The sequence below is a fragment of the Dysidea avara genome, chromosome 4 (assembly GCF_963678975.1).
Source record: "Dysidea avara chromosome 4, odDysAvar1.4, whole genome shotgun sequence".
NCBI lineage: Eukaryota > Metazoa > Porifera > Demospongiae > Dictyoceratida > Dysideidae > Dysidea > Dysidea avara.
This window is the reverse complement of record NC_089275.1, coordinates 49,126,865-49,138,782: the sequence shown is the minus strand read 5'-3', so window position 1 is coordinate 49,138,782 and position 11,918 is coordinate 49,126,865. Positions and strand designations below refer to the sequence as shown.

At 37.0% G+C, this 11,918-nt stretch overlaps 2 protein-coding genes across 3 annotated transcripts; one reads left to right on the top strand and one right to left on the bottom strand.

Annotated features, from left to right (window-relative positions):
- The first annotated feature begins 2,175 nt into the window (after positions 1–2,175).
- LOC136253948 (uncharacterized) lies at positions 2,176–6,627 on the top strand. The gene is made up of 12 exons (XM_066046605.1): positions 2,176–2,529; positions 2,793–2,877; positions 3,392–3,491; positions 5,053–5,138; positions 5,204–5,297; positions 5,345–5,424; positions 5,485–5,582; positions 5,633–5,772; positions 5,935–6,000; positions 6,048–6,094; positions 6,147–6,298; positions 6,359–6,627. Exons 1-12 carry the CDS (start codon positions 2,388–2,390, stop codon positions 6,625–6,627), a joined length of 1,359 nt encoding a protein of 452 aa, XP_065902677.1. The 5' UTR covers positions 2,176–2,387.
- A 2,065-nt stretch (positions 6,628–8,692) lies between these two features.
- On the bottom strand, positions 8,693–11,701 carry LOC136252612 (uncharacterized). Of its 2 annotated transcripts, XM_066045110.1 has the most exons (5): positions 10,555–11,701; positions 10,446–10,497; positions 9,002–9,187; positions 8,816–8,953; positions 8,693–8,770 (listed from the first exon to the last, which is right to left on the bottom strand). In XM_066045110.1, exons 1-5 carry the CDS (start codon positions 10,603–10,605, stop codon positions 8,715–8,717), a joined length of 483 nt encoding a protein of 160 aa, XP_065901182.1. In that variant the 5' UTR covers positions 10,606–11,701; the 3' UTR covers positions 8,693–8,714. The 2 variants fall into 2 exon arrangements, with proteins under 2 accessions (XP_065901182.1, XP_065901181.1); XM_066045109.1 differs by having other exon boundaries at positions 8,816–9,187.
- Positions 11,702–11,918: the final 217 nt, after the last annotated feature.

The window sequence follows — 11,918 nt, the reverse complement described above, 5'->3', positions numbered from 1 at the left end:
TTTGTTACGATGAATGGAGAAGTCCAGAAATATCACAGAAAATTCTGTTTGGTGCCCAAGGGCGTAGGCAGGGGGGATTCGAATGGTTCGGACGGACCCCCCTTTCAGAGGCAGAATTTTTTAAAATTAAAAATCACACCAAATCTTACAGCCCTGGAGCTCTCCGGTAGCTACTTTCCAACTGGCGCTCCTCTGTACTACTCATGAGGGTCACATCACATTAAAGCTGAACCTTGCAAATCATATCTATTGCATCACGTGATCAATTGCGCACGTGATGAATGGCGCGGATGAAATGGCGAACGAGGGTCCGACACTCTTGAAATCTCGTACGCTTCGTCAGAAATTTGAAATCATGAAATCACACACTCAAAAGAAATCAGAAATCACACTTTTTGAAAACGAAAATCGTAAAACTCCGTATATTTCCGTAAATTACGGACGCATTGAATTACGCGATATTATTAATTGGAACATAACAGAAGTGATTTAAGGCCCAAATCACTTGATCTGGCACTGGTTCGGCTGCAAATCTCTAGAATTTTACAGCCCAAGCTGAGTCCACTAATGGTCAAAAGCTTCCATCACTGGAGCCATAGATTTTAGAGGCGCGTAAGCGCCTCTAAAATCTATGCTGGAGCCACACGAGTGATCTGAGAATCCATCTCGGAATCTTATTCAGTTTTAACTAGCAATTTAGGCTCTACTCGCAGCCACAAGTGACAGTACATCATAGTGACTGCATGGGTTAATGATGAAACGGGTAAACCATGTAGAAGGGCTGCAAACTATAAGCACACTTTTGCAAAGAAAGTAGTTCCCAACATTAGCTTCAGGACAAATAATCATGCAGCTTGTCTAGAAAATATGTATGTCAGTACTGGTTAGTAACTAGCTACTAGGTGTAACTTTTCAAAGATTAGCTCACATAATATGATTCTGTTTGTTCAGCTGACCCACTAAACATCTTTACATAACTCGCAAGCAAACATTTCATATAAAACAATCCTGGCATACACAATGAAGACCATGGATGTATCCAGATCAGTTGACTGTGTACTTAGGTATTTCCTGCCACTGTGGTTGTTAGTCAATATGAAATGAGATCAGGGTTGTTAACAGAGAGCCATTCCAGTTTTCAATACCATTGTGAAGGAAGGGATGTGCACGTTACTGATGTTAGCAGAGATATTGTTTATGTCAACTTTCAGGTGTGATTTAATCTATTGTGTATTATAAAACTGGTAGGTAATACATACAGGTAGCTATCTTTCTACATATAGCTAAGTCAGTTTCATGCAGATTAAATACATCACATATTGATCAGATAAGGTTTATAAGTTCTGCTAAATTTTGCAGGTATGTTCATTGCTGGCAATGCATCATACTGGTTTGCATTATATTATCTGAAGAACTGATAATGCAGGATGCATTGGAGCTAACAGTGTATAGCACACAAATTTTACGGAGAACAATTACCTAATCAGTGACTTTATGGAAATACAATGCCAAAATGGTCCTCAGACACTATGCTCTTTGCTCGGAGTACATTATAGATTTTGTTTAGGTTTTATAATGTAGTTGAGTAGGTGTAGCTTGTAAGTAGTTTAGTTTATTGTAATTAGTGTGGTAGTTTGTAATTTGCTAGTCTTTGTATTCTTTTGTGCTTAACTTTTCTGTGTACTTGTTTGTTATCTATTTTTGTAAATAATTTTACACCTTTTCCATTACCTAATCATTACTGATTGAGTCCAAGTCTATCTCCTACCAAAGATACTGTTTTAAATTCACCATGATTCAGTGATAAAAGTGTAACTGAAATCATGTGGACCCACTGATGACACGCAACCATGTAATAGTAACCAATTCCAATATACTTAATTAATCACATGTATCACCATCAGCTACTTTTATTATTATTGCTGGGCATGCCGATGTGCCAAGGGGACGTGAGTAATGCTCCAAGGAAAAAATACACAAGATAACAACAGTACTGCTTTATTATATCTACCGGTAAAGACAATACTCGACAATGCCTAACATTGCCTATACCATTTTTACTTTACAGCACAAGTATGTAGTAGCTTTTTGATAATGCATGCTTTCTGACTCAATCACTGAAGTTTACGGTGGCCCTAAAGGTCGCGCCATGCGCCAATATCCAAGCGACATCATCTATGCGACGATCGACGGTTTCTATGCGACAGTAGACGATATCTATGGGACGATAGACGATAACTATGCGACGATAGACTATGACTATGAGATAATAATGATGCGATGATTGCCGATCATCACGCGACGGTGACGATGCGACGGTTGACAGTCATGATGCGATGATCGATGCAGCCAGGAGGTGAATCCGAGGCGGGTGAATCGCGCTGTAAATGGAGCACCCTACTTTAACTCACGTGCATGATACTAGCACCATCGCCATGTGCTGCAGACTACCTTTGTGTGTGGTCATATTGCTTCTTGTCACTTGCAACGTTTGCTATGCTATGTCGAAGTCAGATCCTAGAGTAGATGGTAATAACATATTGTATGCTCACCATGTAGCCACTAAGCCTAGAGTTGTTTGGCATTCTGTGTTATATTAGTTTCACCAGGCCAGCCTGTACAGGTTGGTCTGGTGAAACTAGTACCTTGTCCCTGTTAATTGTGTCTTAATCAGTAGTAATATTATAATCTATGGTCTTGCTGATCAGCTCATCAGTGAATGATTGAATGTATGACTCAGTAATAATAACTATACTAATTGTTGGCTGATATTCTCTGTTTGTTTTGTCCAGGACTTATACGCAAGTACTGGTTTCAGTACAAGAAGATCGCTGTGATACTTGCGTATCTTCAGATTGTACACCGTGTTTCAGTTGGGTATATGCATTAATTTATCATTAGTTTGCTATTATATAATACAGTATCTTAGCCAATAGGGATTCTCAATGGTGATGTCATTATAATATAATTTACGTAGGGTCCAATAGTTTTATTATAGTTTTATTTATGGGCAATTCTCATTATGGGTCCAGATTATTAGTGGCCATATCTTGTTAACTCTACACTGTTTATTCATAAATTTTTCTTGACAGTTTCCTTTTCATTATTGCGTTTTTAACAAATCACAGCAGTATGCAGTGAGTTTGCCTCTAGGTTCATCACTGTGGTTGCCCAGACAAGGCATCATGATCAGTAACTTTTGTGCTGTTATCACTAAGGACCATGAGTGTTTTTCAGCATTATAACATCCACAATAATTAAATATCTGTATGGAGACTATGTTTTGTGAACCGAGACTGATTATTAATTCAAAACCAAACCCATAACAGGATTGTCTGTAGTGACATCACCACTACAAATCCCTGATTGTACTATATATTGTCTATGACAGTATGACATGGTTAAAGAAGAAGATTCATGATTTGGGACTGCACCGTAAGGGAGTGTTAGTGCAGTATTCACCATTGTCTCATGTGCAAGCAGCTATTGAAGTAAGCAATATTTCCTGTCATTTATGTTAATCTTCTGCTATACTCTGTTGACTTGTCCTTACATCATGTCTTTTGTCCTTGCTTCAAAAGTTTTATCATCACATGTTACAGCTTTATGTGAAAACAGATTTTTTAAATGTCAGAGTCCTAGTCCTATTGTCAAGTTAAATGGATTGGCGTAGACTATACAGCTACTTTATATTGTATCACCAAGCTGAATTCCACTGCTGTGTAGGTACACACAGTTTAGTGCAGGTCACCAAGGCAATAATAATTTTTGACACTTGTAAGTAGTATATAAAAGCCAATTAGTACCACCGTGGGCTGTTGCATTATTGTTTGCTACATGGCTAATAATATGGTTTTGCATTGAAAGGCAGCTTGCTGTTGAGTCTAACCTGAATATCTCTTGAACGGCTGGTCTCACAGAGTTATTCAAATTTGTATATTCTGTAAACATCTCTCAAGGTATCTTCAGGTAGTTGCATACAGATTTACCTTGTCTGTTGATAATATTGATCAATCACTGAAGTACAGGATGCCAATAATATGTACCTTGTACCGATAATTGGTGCTTGATAGGCTTTGTGGTTTAATTCATAACACTAGGCTCTCTCATGTGAGGTATTTAATGTACGTAAAGATGAAACACTGTTCTGTTGGTCGACTATTCAAAATTGACCACTACTTGATGCTTAGTAATAATTAAGCCTTTAATTTCAAACTTAGTTGTGGTACCACTTATGTGCAGCTATTATTGAAGGTGTGGCATTACGGTATGTTTTATTTTTGCTGTGTTTTATCAAGAAAAGAAAAGATACCCATGTATGCCTCAACTTGACCTTTATTTTATTATGAACCACAACAGCTGTAAAGAGGGCATGGCCTATAATCAAAATTGATTGGAAGCATAGTAAGCATTATTTATTCCTATGTAATTACATTTTGTGATTGCATGGTGGAATATAGTATTGAAGGAGGGCAGCAACATAGAATGGTAGCTGTGATACTCATTTCTAACCTTCATGCCAGCTGTTTTCCATTGGTGGCTTTCTAGTCTTGTGTGATCCCAAAATAGGGTGGATGCCAGTGGGTCAAATCATTTGGATTATCTGGGTCATATTTTGAGCCACATTTTCTTCTAATCTAATTAGTTTTACCCACTTTATTGAATATCTGGATCTGACCCAGATCTGTTCATGTTAGCTAGCTCAGTTGTACTGACAAAAATGCAGTTGCATTGAGGCTTCTCAGGTATTTGATGAGCTCTTTTCTTTTTTTACTTGTTGACAAAAACAGTCGTGACTGGTGTGAGACCTACTGAAATGTCTGTGTAGTCCACAACTCCTACTCAGTGGGGCTGAATGCATTCTATATCCATGTACTTACATTCTTTGCATTTAATTAGTCACAATTTTTTGATACAAAACTATTGCATGATTTTACTCCTGTGTTCAACAATAAGTAGCGATCACGTTAAAAGCAGCATTTGATGAAAGCACTATCCCACATTTAGGTAAAATTGCTCCATAGTAACTAACAATAATGTTTTTCATTGTAGGCAGAACTAGAAGGATGCAGAAACAACATTGGTTATAGACAGATGTGGGTAGTTTTAAAGCAAAGACATAAACTGGTTGTTAAAAGGTATATGAATTAATTGTTATAATATTTATGCAGGCAATTGTCTTTCTTTGTGACCATAAATATAGGAATACAGTTCAAATGATGATGTCTATACTTGATCCACAAGGAGCTAAACGAAGAAGGAAACATCAGCTTAAAAGGCGTGTGTATCAAAACAAAGTATTGTGCCAGTGCATCAACTGTAATTTGATTTTATGCAACAACAGGGACCGGATTTTGTGTGGCACTTAGATGGCTATGATAAACTAAAACCTTATGGCTTTGCTATTCATGGTTGCATCGATGGGTAAGCGTTAGCATTCTTTCATAAATTTTTATCATATAGTTAGATTCGCTAATTTTTCAGGTATTCGCGGAAAGTCATATGGCTAAAAGTGATGACTACCAACAATGATCCCAATGTCATCTTACTACCATATTTGCTGTCTGTTTTAGAAAACAATGGTACATTATTTTCTCTTTAAATTCTTGTATATGATACACTGTATATACAGGATGTCCGAGTATTGTACGGTCAGACCACGGTACTGAAAACACTACTTTAGCAGCTTGTCACATGGCATTACGTCATGAGCATGATGATGAATTTAGCGGTGAAAGAAGCTTTCGCTTTGGACCTTCAACAACTAACACAGTTGAGTTTAAATTTCAGATTTTTGGAGCACAATTGTAGATATTGTTAAATTTTGTTGCATGCGTATGGTTGTACCAACTGTGAATTTTATACTACAGTCGTAGTGTATTACTATATTTTGTGTGCATGTTTGTATGATTTGCAATGATGTCCTGTCTTTAGAGAATAGAGAGTTGGTGGGCTCAGCTTCGAAATTCTGTGACGGATTGGTGGATTAATATGTTTAAAGTGAGCTCAACATTGAATGACTATGAATTTTAAAATGGCATGTATAGAACTTGATTCAAGAAGGGAGCTTTAACCCCCAGAATACCATACACAAGTAAGTGTCATAAACATTACCAAGGCACTTTACAGATGTGAGGGTGGTATAGGCATTGTATGGGATATGTTTATGAGCCTCTTCTAAATGAAGCTCTTCAGGACTTCAAGGAACGGTGGAATTCCCACAGAATTCGACTAAACAGAGTAGCAGGATGTCCAGCTGGTGTTCCTTCTGATCTTTACTACCTTCCACAATTAAATGGTAGGTTACGTTAATCCTGAATTTTCAACTTTTTTTTAAATTCGGAATCTTGTTTTACAGGAGTGATGTCATATAAGAAACCACTGCAGTTAATTGTTTGGTCTCATTGCTATATAGAACATGCATATTTACCAGAACCTTTTTACCCTGTTGAATTTGTGGCTGCAGCAGATGCAATTCTAGCACAGTTAAACATGAGTCGTACTGACATAACAATTTCAAACTCTAGATTTATTTATTTGCATTTATGTAATAAATGTCATCATAAGTGTTTTCTAATATGGACAGAACCACAACTACTATTCACTATACACATCGAGTTGTTTTAGTACCGCAGTAATATCTGGACGCTCCATAGCATCCAATTTACAGCATGACCTGCAAACATCTTGTAAGTGTAGAGGAAGGTGATTTACAGCGGGTGGAGTTGGCACTTTACCACATATTTTTAGCATTATCTGTGCAGTAACTAAGTTACCCCATACTCTTCTCTGACCAAAAAGCTCAATCATCAGGCATCCAAAGGAATAGACATCAGCAGCGGTGCCTCGACGATTTCTTTCGTACATTTCAGGTGCCATGTATGGAAATGTGCCTTTAGGATTTGGAGTAACAGTCGTTACAGTAGCCTGTGATACCTCTTTCAGTTTTGCAATCCCCAAATCACAAATATGTACTCCACAAAGGTCATTGGTGATCTGTAGTAAGACCCATCAACTCATAACATCACTACAAACTATATTACAATTATATGTGTATACAGTAGACCTACATACTGGTACATAAATTACAGTATAGTGAGGAACTTACCATGACATTTGACGGCTTTATGTCTTGATGGACAACCACTGGATCATGAGTGTGCATAAACTGGATACCACATGCAATGGCTCTTGCAATATTAAGCTGTTGTGTGCCTGAAATCTGTTTGTATAGGTCAATAAAATTATAATATACACATTTTGTTACTAACCCTGGTAATTACTTTCTCCTTCCCAAAAATCATCTCATGGAGACTTTTACCTTCAATAAAGTCCATGATTATAACAATTTCATTTTCTGACACAGAGTAGCCAAGTAGGCTCACTATATTGGGGTGCTTAAGTAACCTGACATTGTATATATGCATATGTTATAATAGTGCATTAAAAGCTAGTTACCCACTTCAGTGCAGCTATTTCTGAACTATCAACAATCATTTTATTTGGATCTTCACCAACAGGGACATTGATCCTCTTCAGAGCAACTTGTTTATTATTCCATTCTGCCCTGTGGACTTTACCAAATGTTCCATGACCAATCATTTCTTTGAAACGTAATTCTTCAAAAGGAACTGATAGATCTTGTAACATGATTATAATAAATTATGAGATATCCAGAAGAATGCTTACCATCGACAGTACTTTTCCTTGAAAAGCGTGGAATGTTAGCTAACACAACAGGAAAATAACATTAGCACATAGATTACAGACAGCTTATTGTGTGCAGATTTATTCTATGACAACTAGTGGTAAGTGTTAATGCTTGTAGCTGATGAATCCAGTACATGGCACTAATCATAATCTTTCACACATAGTTAATGTACCAACCTTTCACATTGAACACTACAGCTGATGAATCAACAGCACATCTGTACTGTGCAGGGGTAGTGGCATACACTAGACAAGTCCATGGTGGTACTTCAATGCTCTTCCACTCATTCATGAAAGACGATACCCTCTTCTCCCACTTGTACTCCACTTTCCCATGGTTGGGAGAAATCACCAGCAAGGGTGCTGCACTGGTCTCATTAAGTGTTAAAGTCAGCTGACTGTGAACAAGTTTTTTTTCTGCGTGTAAGAGAACTAATGTCAAGTTATATTGCTGCTCAGCTGGGCTACTAGTTGTAGAGAAATTAGCTGTACACATCAAGTGGCAAATTTTGTCTGCCTGTATATATAGTGTTGAGATGTCCGTTTCATTTTCTAGACCAGTTTTGCATGACAAACAAGTCAGCACGTTCCTATATACTTCATCCTTAAGGTAATATTCCCTAAAAAAATAATCTTATATTGCCTATGTTGCTTGAAGTAAGACAAGAACTTGTAACAATAACTCACTGGCTACTTACTCATGCAAAACTATAGGCCTTGAAGTACTGTTTAAAATGAAACAGGTTCCTGGTAAACTAATCCAGTGAGGCAGTACTGGTGGACAAAATTTGACATGTGAACATCCGGTTGAAAAGTCAGGCAAAATAATACTATAGGGTATAGATGATTTCAGCCTGGCATCTTACAAGAAACATCTGAAACCTTACTCAGAACAGCCAGAATACTTGAGACACATGGAATTGACAAAATATAATTGAAAACTAATCAGATTAAAAACTAACAAACTAATCAGACTACATACCTTTTACAGAAAAGGTGATATCTTAAAGTGCAACTTCAGTTTTACCATTCATTTGTGCTTGTAGGTAAACAGTACCACCTAATGAAATATGAAAACTAATGAAACTTTAGCTCATTGTAATACCAGATTGCACTTCTGTCAAAAAAAATTCCTGCAGCTCAGGTTGCTTACACAGTTCGTTGTCCATTTCCTCAGCAATTGCATCATAAGTTACATGGGACTTGCACGATAGTAAACGCCATATCCCTTCTAGTCCCTTGACTATTATTGATGATATGATTCTATCAGATGAAACAGGACAGTAGGTACCTGAATAAGCAGTATGACATGTTAATATATTAACACTGTGCTCTTTACAGTAAGTGGCACTGTCTGCTTCATTGAAGACAATCTCTAGAACTGTATCACTAGATTCAGAATCAACTGAAATAGGACTATATGCAGAAGCACCAGATGGAAGAGTATGATGATGAGGTTGTTCAAACTTGGCTTGCTCTGCAATGTAAAAATCTATCTATCATTGGTTCTGCACATATTGGGGTAGCATTTAAGAAAGTTATCCACTATAAAATTCATGATACTAACACTATAAGCTGTCATCATCATCTCTCTAAGCATAGAGTAATGTATACATTATGGTTCATATGATGGAGAATACAGTAGAAATAAAACCAATGGCATTAACAATAGCTGTTGGCTAGGCAATAGTTAGTAAGTTAGACAGTTAGTTACCACAAAATTCAGCTAAGTTGCTAGGATTTCAAATAGAAACTTCTAGGAAGGGTAGTAGGGTCACTGCATCACGATACTATGTATAACGTAATGACTAGTTATGACTGGTGCTAGCTAGCATAACCAACTATTTCAGCTAGCCACTATGTCACTTAACATTTTGTGAATCAACCAATATCCTCTTTGAGGCTTAAATTTCTAGAGAATAATCAGGTAAGAGCACAATAGTAGAAAGAGTTCACTATATTACAGTACTACTCTATATATACTGAGTACTGTAATTATAGTATTTATGGTCTAATGTACTCACAGACAGTGTTGGGAGTAACGCGTTACTTATGTAACGCATTACGTAATATTATTACTTTTGTGGTACCTAAGTAATATAACGAAATACGCCATAAAAACAGGTAATATAACTCAAGTTACTTTACTTACAAATGTAACACGTTGCCTAAGTAATATAGTTACTGTAACGAGTCTAATATTACTAATATTACGTACTATTATTACTACAAGTAACAAAGTTACTAATCTCGTTAGTAATCCACTGAGTAATGCCTAGCCACAATGAAGTATTGAAGTCTACTGAATGAAGCCTATTCACCAGCTTCTTACTTATAACCAAGATTTGCACATTGCCCAACAACGAAATCATGTCACGTGATAAGGTGGTAGTTTCACACGTGACAGCTTAAGGCTGTGGACACAAAGTAATATAATATGTAATATTATTATAGTTACTTTATTTTATGGGTAATATGTAACTGTAACTAAATAGTTCAGCTGCAAGTAATATGTAATATGTAACTAGTTACTTTTAAAAAGTAACTTGTCCAACACTGCTCACAGACTGTTCTATATATTGAGTATTTCAATATATCAATATTGTCTGGGTGTAGTATCAAACTGCAGTACTCATTTACTGTATCGATACATTGCTGTATCGATACATATGTATTGCATATCCCAATTAGTAAGTTTCACTATAATTATGCAATAATTTCAGTGTATTTCTTACTGGTAACTAATTGACCACTGCTGCTTAGACTGCGTTTAGCTGATAATTGAACCTATTGAGTATATTGACATATTCACAAAAGCTATTTGTAACTCATACGTAAGCTCACCTTAGCAGTGACATGTAACCCAGCTTCCTCATCCACAGCATCACATGGCATGTAGATGCCAAATGTCCTTTTCCCCCTTGCCTGCACTCCACCAAATTCACTGACATAATTGCCTAGGTTCCACTGGCAGCCACTAGGCAATGGGGCATCCCGTATCAATCCATTTGAAACTCAACGACAATCTCTCAGGTGCAGTTGTTACCCCTAGTCCTTTTGCTCCCTTAGAAACTACTTCATTATAACTGTCGCTATTTGAAAATCCTGGCACTTGCACCTTGCCAGGCAGAACCATCTTGTAAGAAAAACGGCCTGATCTTTAATATTTAGCAAAGTTAAGCTGCACGAAAACAAGCAAGTACATCAGCTTAATTAGTTGCTACATAATGTATGTACTTACTTTACTTGATACAAGAATTACCAAGACGTTTATATGTCATAATGTACGCTTCCCACAGACTGTGATTCCTTCAAATACTAGTTAAAGCATGGCAAGTTCAATATAGAAAATATAGCATGAGGATGTGGTCAAGACGCAAGTATAGCACCCAGTTTCACCTTGTACTGTATATTTGGCTGATGCTACCCCTGTGTGCTATATTTTCTGCAGTGCACTAGACTAAGTGTATGCAGTGGTTTCACTGTTTTAATGTGTGAATCTGGAGTTGCAATCAAAAAGTTAGGTTATCAATACAGTTAATCAAGGCCTGGAATTCCACTATATTATGACAGTGAGAAGATATATACCTACTCATGAATAGCAAAAGGTTAATTAGAAGTGCACATTTTACAATCCAGAATTTCCTTAATAGTGGGACATGGCGATGAGAACAACTGAGGAATGATAGCTATGGCGTATTAACAGTTTGTGCAGGTGTGGACTTGACAGCATCAATATTGCGCTACCACTGAGACGGCTGGGCTTAAAAGCTAGTGAACAATTTAAGACTGAGTAATTTAAAGCTGAGTTATGTATACTATTATTATTGCACTGTAAATACAAGAAATTATGCATGTATGTGTGTATAGCCATTAATTGTTTTTTAAAGGGAACACTGTTGGCAGCTTTGTTGTTGGAGTTGGCAGCTTTGTAGTTGGGGGAAGACTGTGGGCATTCGGGTGTGTCTGTGCTAACATCATAAACTTGCTAATCTTACACAGTAAAAACAAACTAGTGAACGTCACTACTAAATGTAGTGAACGTCACTACTAAATGTAGTGAACGTCACTACTAATGTCTGCCACAATACTCACTATTTTTGTGTAGTGACGTTCACTACTAATTTTGTAGTGAACGTCACTACATTGACCACCAAGTAGTGACGTTCACTGCAAAAAGTAGTGACGTTCACTACAAAAAGTAGTGA

Coding starts and splice junctions, on each gene's coding strand:
- LOC136252612 (XM_066045109.1), bottom strand. CDS start 10,605: ATGCCATGTGATGCTGTGGATGAGGAAGCTGGGTTACATGTCACTGCT. Junction 10,498..10,554: donor GGTTACATGTCACTGCTAAG/GTGAGCTTACGT, acceptor TATACTCAATAG/GTTCAATTATCAGCTAAACG. Junction 9,188..10,445: donor CAGTGGTCAATTAGTTACCA/GTAAGAAATACA, acceptor TTTACATTGCAG/AGCAAGCCAAGTTTGAACAA.
- LOC136253948 (XM_066046605.1), top strand. CDS start 2,388: ATGGAGCACCCTACTTTAACTCACGTGCATGATACTAGCACCATCGCC. Junction 3,492..5,052: donor ATGTGCAAGCAGCTATTGAA/GTAAGCAATATT, acceptor TTTTCATTGTAG/GCAGAACTAGAAGGATGCAG. Junction 5,425..5,484: donor ATTCATGGTTGCATCGATGG/GTAAGCGTTAGC, acceptor CTAATTTTTCAG/GTATTCGCGGAAAGTCATAT.